Raw genomic sequence first — 19,077 nt, 5'->3', positions numbered from 1 at the left:
CCTGCCTTCCCTTATTCGTGAATAAGAAAACATGACTACACTACATTACAGAAACAATAAAACTTTGTATAACCTACTTGTGACGTCACCAGCAGAGGAAAATTTCCTCCATGTTGCAACAGATACTTCCTCATTCCTGACGTTCACACATTTTTTTTTCTACCAGTCTCAGTTTGTCCAGCAGAGGAATGTGGTTATTCAGCTAAGGGATGGGAACTCGTCCCCCGCACTTCCTCCACAACGCGACTGCTGCAAGTTTAGTTTCTCACCTGTGCAGGAGGGAGGAGTCCTGACAGGAAGGTATAAAATAAAAACAAAGTCCAGGCAGACTGAGGATGCAGGGAAGCTGCTGCGAGTAAAGATAACGCGCTCAGCATGGGGAACTGGATTATCAATCATGGACTTACATCCTTCATACTGGTGAGTTCCTCGTATTTACGCTCCAGGAATTCCGTCTTTGAAATCGCATTAACGGTGATAAGAGTGAGAATTTACGCACAGCTTTTGTGCGCAAAATGCCCGAGTGTCCGAAAAAATAAAAACACCATCTAGGATACAAATGCATTTTCCTATGAAAGTCTGCGATAGTTTTGTATTGGAGACATTGATCGTGGCTGTGTTTGCAGGTGGTCTGGATGGGCATCAACATCTTTCTTTTCGTCTGGTTTTACTTCTTCTACGATTTGGGGCCGCAGTTTTTCTACACCCGTCATCTATTAGGGGTGAGTGGAGAGAACGCAGCAGCTCCCCGGAGAGCAGGTGTCACATGTGTCACATGTGTCCCATGTCTTCATTATTTTTCAGTACAAGTACAACGATGTAAAGATTCACCATTACAAGTGAAAGTACAGCACTACAGAAGAACTAGCAAAATGTAGCTAAAGTATCACAGGACTGCAGAGAAGTGGCTCATATGACTGAGCTGTTATTGTAGATGACATTATTAGATTGTTTATACTTTGTAGTATGAGTAATGTACCTGTTGTAGCTGGTCACAGTTTTCTCTAATATTTGTTTCTGCAGTCACCTTTACTTTGGACCTTTAACAGTCATTTAAATAAAACCATATGGAAATCTGTTTATGGTGGAAAAGCAACAACTCATCTGAAATGTGACAATATCAAAGGGTAAAAGTAAATGAAAGTAACTAATAACTTGCTATCAGATAAATATAAATGTGCCTGTGTAAAAATAGTGGGGTAGAGGTATAAAGGACCATAAAAAATGATGTAGTAGTATCAAGTAAATGTACTCAGGTAAGTCAGACTCATGAATAAATGTGTGTTTTGTTTCAGGCGGCCTTGGCGTGGGCCAGAGCTCCTGCTGCCGTCCTCAACTTCAACTGCCTGCTGATCCTCCTCCCGGTGTGCAGGAACCTGCTTTCTCTGATCCGAGGCTCCTTCATGGTAACGTTGCAATGATTAGGCTACATGTCATAGCAGGGCGAGGTGAGCTCTCATTGTCTTTAACACATGAGTATTTTGCGTGATGACGCACAACTAGTTTGGCTGCTGCACATCCAGGAAACGTATATGTGATAATTTCACACCCACTCACCTTACCAAATGTTTCATTTAATGTTATTGTTTATTTATTCCGGCATTTTTGTGGAGCCAGTGTGTGTGACAGGCTCTGTAAAATGGCTCTTTGAGCAATATTGTTTAAAACAAAGAGTATCACCAGGTTGGATGGGTATCTGGACAACGTCCTTTGCAAAATATTTTACCATCCATTTACTTCTTTTCTTTTTCTTTGCAGTGTTGTGGAAGAACAATGAGGAAACAGCTGGATAAAAATCTGAGTTTTCACAAGCTGGTGGCGTACATGATAGGGCTGATGACAGGTGAGCCAGTGCATGCACCGCTCAGAGGCATTTCAACAAGAGGTTTAGGTTTACCTGTGTCCTTCAGCTCTCTTAACAAACACAAATGTCAAATTGAATCATTGTCCCCAGAGATACGTTTCTTCATAAAGGGGGAAAAAAAAGAGAGAGAGGGAGGGAGAAAGTAAACAAATGCAACACAATTCACAGGCTTTCTGCTCTGGTACATTTAGTGCTCAGTTCTGGTGCATTTTCCACCTTGTGCAAACCTTACCTATAGCTTATCAGCGTTGCCCTGATAATTTACTCAGAGGGTGACACAGAATAGTTGAAAAAAATTATCTTTCTGCCTTCCCACCCTCCTTCCTCCATCACCACGCAGACAGACAAACAGAGAAATACACAGACAAGTCAAAGTGTTTGGAAGAGTCATGCTAACATGTTGACAAGGGGAGAGGGAGGCAAACAAAGTCCAAAATAAATATTGACCCAAGGTCTGTTTAAAAGTGTTCTCTGCATTTCTTTTCAAAGATAAGAGAAAATAACGGCAGCAAGTGCAAACAGTTTAAATCCATGGTTTTTAGAACACACAGATTTCTTTTGTTTTACTGGTCAGAACACAATTTTATACAGTTTTCAGTCAAGTCCAAATGACCGGTATTTGTGTGTTTTAATAACTACGTGAAACCTACAGTAATGTGTCTCCTCTCTGTGCTCTGACAGCCGTTCACATCATTGCCCATTTGTTGAACGTGGAGTGGTACAACAACAGCAGACAAGGAGTTTATGACAAACTCAGCATTGCTCTGTCCAACCTGGAGGACACAGACAACACCACCTACCTGAACCCAATCCGCAAAACAGACATCGTAAGTCATCAGCTCATTATAATGAAACTATCGCAGTGAAATCAGATAGATTCCCAAATGTGAAGATTCAAAATTAGAATCCACTCGTATCTCCTGTTTCTGGGATTTTCTTGCTTTTTCTGTCTTGTTATTAGGTCAGCTGAACGATGATATAGTCATATCTGAGTTTAGTCAATTTGCCAGTGTTTTTAGACTGTGTCTGAGCTTCCAAACTTCACATTTATGTAGTTTTTAACATGGCAAAAACTGTATTTATCTCACACAAAATGTAAACTCTCAATCTGGGAAACAAGCTATAAATACAAACTATCCATCAGACAAATGTGATGGAGTAAAATGACATTTTTATCCTCTGTTTAAAATGTGGTGGAATTAAAGTAGAAAGTATCCCAAGGTGGAAATACTCTGAAGAGAGAATGATTTCATTAAAAACCAGAAATTTCAACCTCATGGTGGTGCTGGATAAAAAGTCAGGAGATCACCAAAGTCAGTGAGATTAATCCTCTGGGGACGATGAGTGTCTGAGCCAATTCATCCAATAGTTGTTGAGATATTTCAGTCTGGACCAAAGTGCTGGACCAACCAACTCACTGATGGACAGTCCCATCCTGAAATCCATTAACTTGGCTCATATAAATAAATCTATATTCTCTCTCCTCTCGTTCTTGTAAACAAAAGCTCATGTGTCCAAATTGTCCTTCTCCTCTTCTTCTTCTTCTTCTTCTTGTGTCTCAGGATCCGCAGCAGATCCCAACGTACTTTGTCTTCACCACCATCGCTGGCCTGACGGGTGTCATCATCACTCTGGCCCTCATCCTCATCATCACCTCCTCCATGGAGGTCATCAGACGCAGCTACTTTGAAGTCTTCTGGTACACACACCATCTCTTCATCATCTTCTTCGCCGGTCTCGTCTTTCACGGCGCCGGGTAAGGGAGAAGGACTCTGTTTGTCTCTTTGTAAGGAGGCGCGGTTATTGTTGTTGTTGTTATTATTGCAAGCTGGTTTTACTCGTGTGTCTCACCTGCAGACGCATTGTGAGGAGTCAACAGACAACAGACCCGGTGCACAACGTCACCTTTTGTAAAGACCGCAGTGATGAATGGGGACGGATTCCTGAGTGTCCCATCCCTCAGTTTGCCGGAGGGTTCCCACAGGTTTGTCTTTTTCAACTTCAAATGACTTAATCACTACAACTGCAGTAGAAGCTTCATCAGTGAATTGTCAGTAATTTCATCACACTTTCTATTGTTTTTTTTTTTATAGACGTGGATGTGGGTGATTGGTCCAATGATCCTGTATCTTTGTGAACGTCTGGTGCGCTTCATTCGTTACATGCAGAGAGTCACATACAGGAAGGTACGTTTGATTCTCGATTTAACCTGCTGGCTTCTGAGTCGCTCGGCAAAGCGAGGTTACAGTCACTAAATCGGTTTGCTTCACTTTCAAGATCGTGATGCGGCCGTCCAAAGTGCTGGAGCTGCAGCTGGTAAAGAGCGGTTTCAAGATGGACGTGGGTCAGTACATCTTCCTCAACTGCCCGGCCATCTCTCAGCTGGAGTGGCACCCGTTCACCATGACCTCTGCTCCCGAGGAGGACTTCTTCAGCGTCCACATCCGCTCGGCCGGGGACTGGACCGACAAACTCATCGACATCGTGCAGAACCTACCAGAGGGAGCGCAGGGACCAAAGTAAGTACTTCCTTAAGAAAGAAAAGAAAAATCTGAAAAACAATCTTTTAATTTTGCAAGCTCCGTGGTGGAAATCAACATTCTTTGGTCCTTTTGTGCGGCTTTTAAGAGAATTTGATTTGCATTTTGTCAAAAAGAATCCATTTGGTTGATTTCAAATCATCATGAACCACATGCCTCACAGAAATTGCCAGAAGCTTCAACAAATATCCTGCAGGGCCCCACTATTACAAAGCTACACGAACACAATACTAGAACACAAATAAAATCAACAAAGTTACAAGTATAAATAATCGTCTTAAAGTACAGGGGACATTTTCTGCTGTCTCGTTCTATTATTGTTCTATTATTATTATTATTATTACACAAATGAACAGAATACTGGAGAACACATGGAAAGGAAAACTACAAAACAAAAACCAACAAAAAGGAAACATTTGTAAAAACCACACTATGTTCCAGTGTTTCCAATGATACTCATATGATTTGAAATGTAATCACCAAACAACCATTACACTCAGGCCTCCACCATCTGTGTGGTTATTAAAGTCAAAAATAAATCCACGCTGCCCCACTTAAAAACCAACAAAACAAACGGCGGGGAGAGGATCTGATTCCTCCTGGCTGTCTGACTTGTGTAACTTTGAAAGGGTTTAAACTGTTTAATCTACAACCCCTCTTGGTTATGACAGTTATTTTGAGGTCCTGCACAGATGCACAGTTTTGATCACTGGCGATTCAGGCATATGAATAATCATATCGACCATGTCACATCAGTATCAGCAGATGGAGTTTGTCCAATTGTCATGGAAGAGTAGATCTTCAAATTTCCATTTTTTTTCTGGGTATTTAAAGGACTTGTTATCCATGTTGGCTTAAAAGCTGAGAATGAAAGAACCTGATGTGGTTGAAAGCTCCAGAACAGCTACTTAATGGACCTCCTGGTTAGATTATTGCATAATAGTTTGAGCTTATAAGGTTGGGCTGCGTGAACAAGCCCTGGCTGTAAATGTTCCCAAACTGCATACTTGACCCATTAAAAGATAAACAGTAATCAAAAGTTTTCTTAGCTGCTGTGTTCCAAGGTCAACACTGAACTCATCTGTGCCCATAACTTCTTCATGTTTTAGATTTCATCCGTAGTTCATTTGCCCTGATAGCACAGTCTATTCATTGTCTTTGTTCAGAATGGGAGTGGATGGGCCCTTTGGCACAGCCAGCGAGGACGTATTCGACTATGAGGTCAGCATGCTGGTCGGTGCTGGTATCGGAGTCACTCCCTTTGCCTCCATCCTCAAATCCATCTGGTACAAGTTCAAAGAATCCAACCCTAAACTGCGCACCAGGAAGGTAACAACCCAAACGCTTTCATCGTGTCACCATGATCCTGCTTTTCACCTTTTAAACACATGTATCCATTTCACCATGACATGCTATTGTCTCTGAAATACAAAGTACTGTGTGTCTTCCGAATGCACCCATGTCAGAGGAGGAGCCAGCAGCAGCTTTGCCAACTCTTTTGTAAGAGGAACAATGTTTGACACTCCTGCATCTGCTTCCTGGTTACAGATCTACTTCTACTGGCTTTGCCGGGAAACACACGCCTTTGAGTGGTTTGCCGACCTCCTGCAGGTGCTGGAGAAAGAGATGGAGGAGAGAGGCATGGGGGATTTCCTCACTTACAAACTCTATCTGACCGGATGGGATCAGAGCACTGTGAGTGTGTGAATCACTCCTCAAGTCCAGATAAACAGTGTGAGGTCATTTCCACCTAAACTCAGCCGCGTTTTCTCCTTTTGTTTTTCCCTCCATATTTCGTCACAGGCTCATCATGTGAGGGTTCGCTTCGATCAGGACACAGATGCGGTCACTGGGCTCAAACAGAAAACTCACTATGGCAGACCCATCTGGGACAAGGAATTCGAACAAGTCCGCAAAGAGAACCCCATGTAGGATAAAAACCTATTTTTAAAACATTTAATTAATTAATTAATTAATTAATTAATAAAATTCCCTTAGTAGAAAGTCACTAAGTACATTTACTCAAGCTCTGTAATTAAGTACAATACCGAGTTGACCTTAATTGTGTGTTTCCTTTTTGAGCATCTTAAAGACAGCACATTATTTCTCTCTGAAATAGTGCAGTAGAAGTGTAAAGCAGCAGAAAATAGCACAAGGCTTGAGTAATTCTACTCTAGTTACTTTCCATCACTGCTTGCGATGCGCATTTCACATTAAAACTTTAACCTCTGAAATCTAACTCTTTTTCTTCTCTTTTCATGCCCTCAGGTCTGTGGTGGGAACTTTCCTATGCGGCCCTGTAGCTCTAGGAAAAGTCTTGGAGAAGAAATGCGTCAAATACTCCGACGTGGATCCTCGGAAGACCAAGTTTTACTTCAACAAGGAGAACTTCTGAGCAGAGAACCCGCAAGTGGGATTTTTTGAAGAGGAAGTTGTTTTTTTTGTTTTTTTATTCCATTCACTGTGGGTTAACTATGACAAAGCTACCTGACAACCTGAGGCACTAGCTGGGTGTGTTTTGACACACTATTCTGCACACTGATGAAAAGGCATAGCATGTTTCTATTTCTGTACCACTCAGGGACCAACCTCTTTTTCCATCTTAAACCTTGATAGAAACATGATTCATGACTTACATGCTCAATTAGGCCTGTAAACTCAGTGTATCATTAACTTTCTTGTGAAGTCCTTTCACACTTGAACAAGATTATAAGGAAGAATTTTACTGATAAGGAGGAATCAGGACCTCAAGGGTTTTTTGTCACTGCTGTACATTTGTTAGTTCATCATGTGGAAAAATACCTTTTTTGCACAAAGAAAGATTAACAGTTAAATGAGCCGCTTTCAGGTACATATGGTAAATTACAGTTGGCTACTACAGCAGCTAACATTTAACTCCACAGTTGAATAATCTGCCTGTGATTTTCTTGTGAATGTAAAAAAAAAAAATAATGAAAACTACCCATCAGTTTCTTTTGTCTGTAAAAATGTCTTGTTTTATCCAACCATGAGTCCAAAGCCCACAAAGATTGAGTTGACTTTCCTGTAAGTCAAAGAAAAGCAGCAAATCATCGCATTTAAAGCTGGAACCAGTGAATTTCTATCATTTGTTTTCTTGCAAAATGACAAATGATTAAATGAGTGATGATAAATTATTTCCCATCAAACAACCAAGTTGTGAGTGTGAGCAATTTATCACATCCTTTTTCCATTTGAGCTTTCCTGGGTAAGCAAATGTTCTTTGAACACGATTTGTTATAACCTGTTAAACTGGCTGCTATTTCCTCATCTGAATGATAGACTGTCAGTCACGTAGCCTGGTTCCAATCATCCTTCTAAGACTAGGAGCAGCTTGGTAATTGACATTATTTCACAATCTACTGTTTTTAATAGACTTTTCTTGTATATATTCCCAACTCTTTTTGAATAAATGATGAATAAAAACAGCCTCTTTTTCCATTTTTATTGACAAAACAATATCCAGACAATCAGAGCAATAACATGAAAACAGTTGGCTCTGGAGGGAAAGAATGAAACCTCATGACATTTCAGCTCTGTTCAGCATTCACCGCCATCATCATCCTTTCAAAAGTGTTGCTTGTTTTTGAATCCACAAGCACCCACTTTACTCTTTCATACCGAAAACAGACAATACGATTTAAAAAAAGAACTATACAATTTTCCAAACTAAGATGAGGTGTCTTCAGACATGTTGAAGCTGAAGGTGACGGGTCGTTGTGGAGTCCTGAAACAAAAATGTTTCGTGACAAAAAGAAAAGTGTATAAACGAGGAGGGAAAACAAAAAACGACAAAGCAAGAATGTTTCCTTATAACTGAATTTTCCTTTAAGGATAGAAATTTGAGTGACTTGATAGAAGAAAAAAAGAATCTCCACCTCTGTCTCTTTTCTCAGTCGGGACTGTCATGGCGCCCCTCCTGCAGTCTTCTGAATCTGCTCTTTGAGGATGAGGATGCTCTGCCGCTGCTCTGGGGGCAACATGGCGATCTGTTCTGGGGTCAGCTGCAGGACTTGCATGATCAGGGCAGCCTTGAAAAGATGAACAATTGTCAGTAAGATGTGAAAACAAAAAGACTATGAAAATGAGTGCTCTTCTTTCGTAACAGGAAAGTCATGAATACCTCCTTTATTTTGGTAAGCCAAACAATTCCTGCTGCATTTACACAAGACCTGTTTTGTTCCTCAGGTGGAACATACTTAGAATGACTTGCAATCAGTGAATGAGAATGCAAACAGGGATTAGCATTTTAAACAGAGGTACTTCAACTAGCTGCTGATGCACACAGATGATACTCCGTGTCCAGCTGGTTATTGACCAATGTCCATTTTATTTGTGTCTTTGGCAGCAGACCTAAAAATGTTTCCATATTATCATGAAGGTTACTCAAAGTGAGTGTTAGCCCAGTTTGTTATAATACAGGGGTGACAGATAAAGTGACACTAACCTTCTCCTGGTCCTGTGTGGAGACCTGGCTCTGCCCTGGACTGAAGCCGCCTCCTGATGGTGGAGCACCAGAAAGACCAGGACCCTGCAGGACACACACGCCATTTATCCAGTTTGAGCAGATTGCACTGATTTCTTTTGCATCTTTTGGCCCTCAAGTCACACTCCCATGACTTACAATGTTTGTTTGTTTTTTAATGTGACGTAAAGTTACTGATTATTTATATTATTTATAGACTAATATGAGTCAAACTGTGTTGTCTATAAAAAACCTAAATTATTAATCATTCTGTTAAGTCCTATGTTGATTTAATAAAAATAAAGTAAAAAAAGTTTATTTTTCCTGTTTTCTTTGCACAGGGCTCCTTCAACAAAACACAGTCAGTGACAGAATGGAGAGCTCCGTTGTTTGCATACTGCCAACGATAAAACAAAACAAAAACATTAGGTGCAGCTGTTACCGGTCTTGCAGGCGGAGGAGCGTTTGGACCCATGCTATGAGGAACTGGCCCTTGCATCGCTCCTGCCATGGGAACCCTCTGTGCCGCCACTGGCCCACGAGCGTCCATCGCCCTCGGGTCACGACCTGCAGAGAGAACAAAACCACAGTGAACAAAACCAAACCTTGCTGATTACTGAGTGAATTGTTGGAGTGTAGATTAAGTCTTACTGTTTGAAGTAAACAAAAAAACATTAACATTAAAACTTGCAAATGTAAAAAGGTGTGTTTATAGCTGAGAGAAGTCAGGCTTTGTTTCTAGAAACATTTTGACATGAATGACATTAAAAATAAATCAGGAAAATAGTGAAAATAAAGAAACAAGACATTTTTTTGTAAGCAGCCAAAAAAAGGAGCATTATTAGAGCAGTCACCTCTGGTTTCCATCGGAGGCCCCCGTGGCTCCATCATCGGGGGCCCTCTGGGGTCACCCATCATGTTTCGCGGTTCACCCATGGGTGGGCCTCTCATGTCCATCGGAGGTCCTCTCATATCTGGAGGGGGTCCACTTGCCATTTGACCCATGTGTACAGGTGGGGCTTGGTGGGGCGGTGGAGCTGCCATGTAGCCCCGGCTGAATGTTCAGACACAAAAGATTATAACAGATTATAAAAGGAGTCCCTTGCGCGTCAGCCCCTGCACTAACCGAGGTCAGTGCTCTCAGAAAAGTACAGGATACTACAAACACTTGGCCCACTGAGACCCATTGAACTGTTTACCAAATAACAACAATTAAATCTTTATAAAGTTAAACTGGCAAAGTCACGGTTACAGTTTTTTGGCATAAGGAAGTGGTGGTAAAAGTTACAATTCTTAAGATTTTTCATGAAATCAATGGTTGGCATTTTTTCAGAGCTTTACCAAGTTACTACTAAAGAAAATGGAACATTTCCTTCTACTGCTGCGGCTTCATGATGCAATACAGCACAGGAGTGCTGGAACAAGAAAGAGCAGAGGACAGAGCTGCACACCTGAAACTTCTCAGCAAGATAACCAACTCATTTCCTGTGCATAAAACTACTTGCATCATGTGCACCATAAAAATCAAATGACGGCTGCAATTACTGACAGACTTCTTCATTAAAACAACCTGTTTGTTTGGCTGCTCTGTGAACAGACAAACTATGTTCCCTTGTAGTATTTCACACAAAATAGCTGCTTGAAGATTTTCCGACTCCAGAATTCTGGGATCTGTAGTATTAAACCAGACTAGTGTTGAAACTTTCAATTATTTTTATGATCGATTAATCTGCCATTTATTTTCTCAATTAATCACTTAATCATCAAACCTAAAAATAACATCAGAAACCACTGAAAATGCCCATCACAATGTCCTGGAGCATAAGGTGATGTCATTGAAGGTCTTGTTTTGTCCAACCAACAGTTCAAACCCCCAAAATATTCAGTTTAATAAAATGAAAGACCAAGAAATACAGCAGAGTCTCACATTTAAGAAACTGAAACCATCAAATGTTTTTCTGCTTTAAAAATTACTTAAATGTATTTCAGTAGTTGCCGATTTACTTTGTTTGGATCGAATAATTGTTGCAGTTCTCAACTGCACTTGCCGTTACCCCGGTAACCACGGACTCAAATCTTAAGGATTTAATGTCTTAAATTGACACTCCTTTATAATCCACAGAACCTGTTGTATTATTAAGGTAATGCTATGAGTAAGATGACTTACTTGGGGTCTATGACCTCTCCAGTGACAGACAGCAGAGTTCCTCCTCTGGGATCATTAGGACCATCTCCCAGCAGGCCTCTGGGGGGGATTCCACCTGGTCCTGAGAGGAGAAAATCACATGTTGTTACCTATTAGTTGTTTGTATTCATTGACCAGGAAATGTTCCATCACTAATCCATTAAAATGGACTGAAATACAAGCTAAGGAAAACCACACACGAATATAAAAGAGGTGATTGTTTGCCCAGGATGGATATTTGAAGAAACAACCAGAGTTGTTTGGTTCTGATAAAGCACACAGTAAAGTACACAGTGACCACAGCAAACTGCCACAGGCCAATGTCACAACACACAGGGAGACATCAGGAGTGTGATTGGGAACACAAAAATGCAGGAAAAAGGTAAGAGAATTGTGGTCTCTCATCAATATTAAGAGGGAGTAACAGGTTCAAATCACATGCTGTAAAAGCCAATAAATAACAACAAAAAAATCTATTCCCACACATATAGAGAAAACCTGACTTGAATATATTTTCCTACTTGTGTCTTGTAACTCTGTTGTAATTTTGCCATTAGAACATCATGACAGGAGGCATGCAGAGAGAAAATAAAGTACATTGGGTGTGTCAGTGTTCAGTCTTGTTAATTACATGTCTAATAACATGAATACTGCAAATGACTACAGCACGTACAGCAATACTATTCAAAGAGTAGAGCACAAATTATAATTAAGTTCAATACAACAGGCTTAGATCTGTACGTGACAGTGATTGAAAGACAAACACATTCATCAACTCAAATCCTGTCATGTCACCTATGTCTAACAATAAGTCTAAAAGCTTCAATCATGTTATTAAACACTACTGCATAGCTTTAATGCACTAGAGTGCCATTTAGTGACTACCTGCGCCACATAATATTAGAGTTAAACAAAAGCTAAAATGCAGACTGCCTTTTGTGGTTTTAAGTTAATTAAAATTAACATTTTGTAAATGACTTCCCAGTAACGGAATGTAAAAATCAGTATGGCACAAGTTCCTGGCAGGGTTTATAGATGTTTATTTGCATTGAACATCAGAGATAATGAAGTCACACTAAATCTAAAAATATGTTTAAAATGTGTGTGTCTTCACTGAGTTATGGCTTTGACACAAATTGCTACCATCTGGGGTAAGGAGTTTTATAGATTCCTATCTTAGTAGCCTCTGTGAGCTGTGAGTCACTGCCAATGCTGCTGCTGCAACTTTTGATCATGTTGATAAGCAGGCAAAACTACAACAACTTCCTGTTGTTTGCATGCACCTGTCCCTTTCCCCTCACACAGCATCTCTCACTCACCCCTTCCTCAACTCTCTCCCTCAGCGCCTCCTTTGCAACTCTCCCTTACAGTTTTAATTTTTCGTAGGTATGAACTACCCTGACTCGCTACAAAAAGCAGTCAAAAATGATAACAACTTGCCTAAATCTATTTTTTTTTAAACACCCAGCTCAAGATCAGAGTAACACCTGAACATGCACTGCAGGCTGACACTGTACAATCAAGCAGCCAACCAGAGGGGACAATCTGCTGTGCCGAGCTGATGACGCCCTGTGGAGCATTTTCAGCTTCCTTCACAGCGTCCAAAGGTGCAACACAGAGTATCTTAAGTGCTTTTTTGCACTGATGGCCATCAGACCGTAAATTGCAGTCCACCTAGAAGAGTGCTGAAGGCAGAAAGTCTGGTCTGTCTACACAAACTGGCCTCAAATGTATTTGTAGTTTTGTTATCTGGAGTTGGCCAAAGTATTTCTGCAACCTGTGACAGGTATCCGTGCACCACATCCTGCTACAAATGCAAAATGTTCTGATAATGATACAAAATATTAAAATCACACAATAATTACCTCTATACGTGTGGTTCCGCTCTCAATATTTTAAAGTTAAGAGTTCTCTTATTTCTACATCATCTTAGTATTGCACTGCAGATCCAGGATCAGGAAGCAGTTTATTTTATTCTGAGTACTGCTGATCCAATCCCAAACTTTTTGTGTTTTTTGTTGCCCTCTTATCTCCTCCGCTTATCTAATCGCAGTACCATTGTTACTTTTTTTTTTATTGCTTTTTGTGGTGTTACAGTTTACTCTGCATTAATTCTGTTGTAGAGAGCTTTGCTGCTACTATCTTCTACACATTTCAACATTTCTAGTATGAAAATCTCATATTTTTATCTCTACATTCTCATCGTTGTGTACTGCCACAAACAACAGTTACATTTGCTCAGACGACACCAGATAAATTTGTTTAACATTGAATTAAAGGTCATGTGAATGTAAAACAAAACTAACAACAATCCAGCACATATTCAATTTATGTAATGTCCATTAAAAGAAACTTGGCTTTAGCACCAACAAAGTAATCATGCAAAAACACAGGCTCCTGGCCCAAACCTGTATCTGCCTGCGACCCTCATGAGACGGTACATTCTGCTACAGCTATGCTAATGCTCAAAAATCATAATCTTTATATAAACAGGCCTGATAACAATGGAAAGTGGAATGGCTCATGTTTGATTAAAGTGCATGTGCGGACAGAAAAAAAAAAAAAAAAAAAAAAAAAAGTAGTAAGCTAACACTAAATTCCAGATATCCGTGCTATGTATTTGGACAGTGGCCACTCCATAACAGTCCTATGACCTGACTGCTGAACTGAGGGAATATAGTGATACCTTGAGGACGCTCGATAGCAGCTTGCCCAGACGATCCTGTGGGAGAATGCTGAAGGTTTCCTGAGCCAGCATTAAAGTGAAAAGAACAGGAGACACAAGACTCAAGAGAGCAAAGCAACACTCACAGAAAAGTTTGAAGCGTGCTCATGAAATCATTGCGTGCGCACGCTCACACACACTCTCTCTCTCACACACACACACACACACACACACATACACACATACACACGCACACACACACAGAGGGGTGAAGAGAGAACTTTTAGAAACTTAACATTAGTAATTATATTACATTAGTAAGTATGTTACATAAAATATCAAATGTTTAGGAAGAAAAAAAAACTGTCTGAGCAAGAGAGATCCTCAAGAGTCAAATAGACTATACCGTTCCTCGCATAAAGCACCTTGACTAACAAGCCTCTGGTGACACCTAGTGATCCCAGTGAGCCATGACATGTGCAAAGCTTTGACCTAAGATGAGGTAAAGGCATCGATCGTAGTAAGAAAATATTTTTTCAGTATTTTACCTAAAGTTCTGGTACTGGATGAACTGCAGTGGTGATGGCAGTTTTAAAAAGTACAATTTTACACATGTTACTCTACAATAACTGAAGAGCACCTTAAATCATTGTATTACCTGCTACTGATAAAAATGATTGTAAACTTTGTGTGTAATTGCTCCAAGAGTGATGATAGGCACGGTTGCCTGCACCACATTTACATGATGATGATGATGATGTCACTTTGACTTTTGAATGGAACACATGATATTCAAATATAATTATTATAGATAATATAGATATTCAAAATATATTCAAAAATAAAAACACCAAAATTATATTTCGATTGGCCAAATATATTTTGATGATCTTCCTCAATTGGAAAAGTTGTTAAGCAAAAATTACACTTACTTACAGTGAGAAGGTGGACGTTGTAGTATATGTAAACATGTTGATTCAGTACATAAATATCTATATTATTAAATATTCTTGATTTGATAATTTAATTTACAGACTAAATGTTTGATTTCTGAAAAAGTCGGAAGTTTAAATTGACCAAAATATGCATATTTGCTTTTCTAATATCAGTAAAACCTGTAGAAATGTTTGTCAAACAACACACAATTCTTAAACCTAAAATTCTTTGCACATCTCATCAGTGAAACTCTACATCAAAAAGTAGCCGAATTAAGCAGAGACTAATAAACCGGAGTCAGCTACAGCATGACAACTGTGTGGCATCAACTGGGCAGATATGACACATACAAAAATATACCAAAAAACTCTGTGATAAACCTGGAATTACAGGAACACATGATTTTAGTTACATGCGCTACTTTAGTAGGTTCTCTTTTTTAGCCTGACTGAAAAGTGGACCAGCAATCAGTTTGTGGTCAAGTGGAAGTGACGCAATGAAACAGTCACACTTCACACGTTAACCGTCAAGGACCTTTGTAATCAAAATTTTGAAGCATACATGCTACCACAAGCAGCTCAGATGGTGATGCAGGTACGTATGCAGGTTAATGATTACCTGGAGGTCCAACTGGTCCTGGTCCCGGGCCCGGTCCAGGCATTGGTCCAGGGACAACACCCATGTTGGGGGGCTGCATCATTTGAGGGGCTCCGTTGACATGCATTCCAGGCTGATCATATTCCAAATGATAAATAAACAAATAAAACAAGAAAGAAAACACAAACAAATTAACCGAAAGCTTCATCTTCAGAGACAGACAATCAAGTGGTCTCAGAGCAAACTAGACATCTGCACCATCTCTTGGCTCTGTCATGGGAGACTTTGGCCAATCACAGGTCTTTTGAGACAGAGAGAGCGTTACTATTGGCTGTTGTACAAATACGTGTCAATATTGGTGAAGCATTTCAGAGATGGACAAAACTTGCTGTACTTCTCCCGGACAGGTAGCAATATCTAAACTTGTTGTAGTGGTTGGTTGTGTAGGTAGATTTACCAGGAAAGCAGCCGATGAATGACGATGTTGATTGTTGCTAATAGTTTTAGCCCTCCGCTAACTGTAGCCAAAGGTGTGTAGAGGCACAAGATCTGCGAGAGGGCGGCAGCATTTTCAAATTCTGGCGACTTTTTTTTCTAGATTTCTGCTTACCTGAACTTTAATCAGAGTGGACAAAACCTTATGATAACGTGTCACATTAGTTAACTAATAAACTTTGTAACGATTGTTTGATGATCTCAATGTTTAAATGAATTAAGTTGTGATGTAGATGATGGACTGTAGATTCAAGAGGGGAACCAGACTGTACGTGATGGGCTATAAACCAGTGAATGTCATTCTTTTTTTCCCCGTACGCTGAGTGTACAGTATGTGTTAAGCTACGGTCACATTACACATCAGTCTGCTGAATATTTGCTCCATCTCTCATTCACTTGGATTTTAGCCATAAAAAGGTCAAATTCATGCACGTGTTTCCTGTTTCAGTGAGATCTTCGGTCCAAGTTTACCTTTGTTTCATCAACATACATAGTAAATTATAACACAAGCACACTATAAAAATTAGTGTTGCTGTCTAACAATGTTTACAGTTTAGATCGCGCTGATTAATAACTATTTATTACGCACATCAGTGACATGTCGCTTTTCATGGCCAAATACAGGGAATTTTTGTTGAACAAATTGTAAGTGACCATCACTTCAGAGGGTAAAAGACTGTTCTACTCACCACAGGCTGCGGCTGAGACACTGGCACACTGGGCTGTGCAGGAGGTGGATTGACTGGCGGTGCTCCTCCACCCTGTCCGCTGGGAATCAGGGGCTGGACTGTAGTTTGACGGTGGAGCATTTTCTGTATATGGAGCATATGGAAAAGCATCTGTCAAAAACGGTTTTGGTTCAAAAGTGCAGACTAACATATATATCTACTGACAATGACGTCGAGGTCGAAGCCAAGATCAAGTTTCTAAAAAATTTTTTTTTTCCATTTTTTTAACCTTGCATCAAATAAAAGTAAAATTTAACTAATCCCTTCATTCTCAATCCGGCTTCTCACCAAGGCGATCTCGGGGTCAACAATCCGCATGACCACTTGGGCCTGCAACAGAGCATAAGCCAGCTGAGGGTTCTGCAGCAGCATGTTCCTTGCCTCCTGGGGACTGTTCTGCACACACAGCTGGAAAGAGAGAAATCAAATTTTCACCAAACAGAATCTTGAAATATGATACTGCAGAATGCATGAAAAACTGGGCAGCGTAAAAAAAAACAAACAACAACAACAAAACAAAACAAAAACTTTGCTCTGCCTTGTTCACAGATTTAAAAAAAGCACCTCATAAAAAACAAAACAAAAAGATTTGTGTGCTTTTACTTCCTAACAGGTTGGACATACCTTCTTCATTTTCTGCCACCCACATATGATTCAGATACATGGTCAATGGCAAAGTGGCTGCATCAGCACAAAACATTTGTCGAAGGAGTGCAACAATATCTGTGGTGTCAGGATCTGAGCCGAAACACTAACACTCTGATCAGCATATGGAGCTGTCCTTCTGACACAAGCTTTGGTGCCACAAAACCCTTTTCCAGTAGTGAGAAAAATGTCTGCAGCGTGTTGTTTCATTGAACTTAATGAAGCAGACTGCCAGCTGTGCAAAGATAAGGCTTCTTTGGCAGAGCTGAGAGAGACAGGCTGTACAGCACAGCCTTCCTTAATGAAAGCAAAGGAAGAGCATCCGCATAGAGTTGTCATCCTTGAGGTGATTCAAACTGAGAGAAAGTAGCTAACTTCTCTCAGGAAAAGCCAAGTTAATCAATTTAAAATGTTTGTAAGTAAAGGAATGTAAAGGAAAAGCTAAATTGGTGTAAGACCTGTATTATTTTTGAAAAATGTCCCATGCGAGAAGGAGCCGAAACAGTGGCTAGTAAAAATCTAACAGAGCAAACCAGCCTACCTTCATCTGTTTCATAAGTTCAAACATCTGCTCTGGAGGCAGACTGGCCACAGCTCTGCTGATGGACTCTGGGGCCTCCTCTGGTTGGACACTATCTCCATAAGGAGACTCAATAATGGGGGCTCCTGTTCCCAAACCTGTGTATGACAGACATGGCAGGAAACTGTACCTTTTTTACAGACACTTTTTATCGAAACAAATACAGCACGTTTGACTGAAATAATGACAAGAATAAACACTTACTTTTAAGCTCTTCCTTGTTTTTTTCACTGGCTGCGTTGTCAACACGGAGAGCCCGACCGCTGAACTCTCTCCCGTTCAGGTTCCGCATGGCACTGAGAGCTGTCTCCTGGTCTTGATATTCACAGAAGCCATATCCCTTTGGCTTTCCTGTCTCTCTGTCATATACTAACCTGAAAACCAGAGGACAGAAAAGATGATGACAAATTCCACTTGTTGAAAGTTGACTAACACGAGCTGGGAAGTTCCATTAGAAACTCTTATGCACCTTTAAAACACAAAATCATAAGAGTGTATAACAGATAAGAGGAAAAACAGAGTCTGTCTGCACATTTATTATTAGTGCAACAGCAGCACAAATAGCAGCCTCCAAAATGATCATATAGTTGAATCACCACCTCTTCAACAAAAACTAAATGTTATAACTTTCATGAATGTAGGACTTTATTAGTTATAGCTAGATGTACCTAATAAACCGATAACAGTGAATACAGAGAAAAAAAAAGCTCCACCAAAAATTAGGAGATCATGATACAAAAAGACAATTATTCTGCCATGTACAAAAAACACACAATATAGCTCAAAAAGCACATTTGTGTTCTAATAAATTATTTTTTCTTTTATCATGGGGTTGGATGTGCACACTGTTGACCGCTCGATTGAATGGTTCCCTCTTTCACTCACCTGAAGCTGACAACAAGTCCGACTTCGGAAAAGATGTCTTTCAGCTGTTCTTCTGTGGCTTCATACGGAATGTTTCCCACTAAAATAATAACGAGATATAAGTAAAGTTAATATGGAAATAAAAGTAAAAACAGCTTTTCATTTCAAGACTTATTTGCTCGTTTCTCGCTCCGAGTTAAGTTTTGTCCCCTCGTTGCTTAGCTCACAGTGACACTAGCCCAGCCATCTACGTTAGCAAGCCTTCATTCATTAGCCGTTAGTTTATATCGTTACTCTGTAACTAAATAATAAAACGGTCTGTAGCGGAGAGAGTAACGGCTACACACTTACCAAACACTGATCGTAAGGAACGGTCAACGGCTGGATCTCTATTCGCGGCGGCAGCAGCGGCTGCGGCAGCCGCAGCAGCAGCAGCAGCAGCTACGTTCGCCATTTTGGGGACAGAAATGAATGGGACACCAGGAAATTAGAATG

General features: G+C 40.3%; 2 protein-coding genes across 4 annotated transcripts; one reads left to right on the top strand and one right to left on the bottom strand.

Moving 5' to 3' along the window:
- The first annotated feature begins 276 nt into the window (after positions 1 to 276).
- On the top strand, positions 277 to 7,850 carry nox1 (NADPH oxidase 1). 2 transcript variants are annotated; one of them, XM_056382239.1, is made up of 13 exons: positions 277 to 420; positions 627 to 722; positions 1,296 to 1,406; positions 1,759 to 1,843; positions 2,546 to 2,691; positions 3,427 to 3,620; positions 3,722 to 3,848; positions 3,958 to 4,050; positions 4,142 to 4,383; positions 5,571 to 5,733; positions 5,953 to 6,099; positions 6,208 to 6,332; positions 6,673 to 7,850. In XM_056382239.1, exons 1-13 carry the CDS (start codon positions 376 to 378, stop codon positions 6,797 to 6,799), a joined length of 1,701 nt encoding a protein of 566 aa, XP_056238214.1. In that variant the 5' UTR covers positions 277 to 375; the 3' UTR covers positions 6,800 to 7,850. The 2 variants fall into 2 exon arrangements, with proteins under 2 accessions (XP_056238214.1, XP_056238215.1); XM_056382240.1 differs by lacking the exons at positions 277 to 420; positions 627 to 722 and having other exon boundaries at positions 1,296 to 1,448.
- A 2-nt stretch (positions 7,851 to 7,852) lies between these two features.
- cstf2 (cleavage stimulation factor, 3' pre-RNA, subunit 2) lies at positions 7,853 to 19,077 on the bottom strand. 2 transcript variants are annotated; one of them, XM_056382241.1, is made up of 14 exons: positions 18,934 to 19,077; positions 18,604 to 18,682; positions 17,923 to 18,092; positions 17,680 to 17,816; positions 16,782 to 16,901; positions 16,455 to 16,577; positions 15,292 to 15,403; positions 13,759 to 13,818; positions 11,055 to 11,154; positions 9,742 to 9,941; positions 9,330 to 9,454; positions 8,870 to 8,953; positions 8,301 to 8,453; positions 7,853 to 8,149 (listed from the first exon to the last, which is right to left on the bottom strand). In XM_056382241.1, exons 1-13 carry the CDS (start codon positions 19,034 to 19,036, stop codon positions 8,328 to 8,330), a joined length of 1,539 nt encoding a protein of 512 aa, XP_056238216.1. In that variant the 5' UTR covers positions 19,037 to 19,077; the 3' UTR covers positions 7,853 to 8,149; positions 8,301 to 8,327. The 2 variants fall into 2 exon arrangements, with proteins under 2 accessions (XP_056238216.1, XP_056238217.1); XM_056382242.1 differs by lacking the exon at positions 13,759 to 13,818.

Source organism: Seriola aureovittata, chromosome 8 (assembly GCF_021018895.1).
Source record: "Seriola aureovittata isolate HTS-2021-v1 ecotype China chromosome 8, ASM2101889v1, whole genome shotgun sequence".
In the NCBI taxonomy this organism is placed as follows: Eukaryota; Metazoa; Chordata; class Actinopteri; order Carangiformes; family Carangidae; genus Seriola; species Seriola aureovittata.
This window is presented reverse-complemented; position numbering and strand designations above follow the sequence as displayed.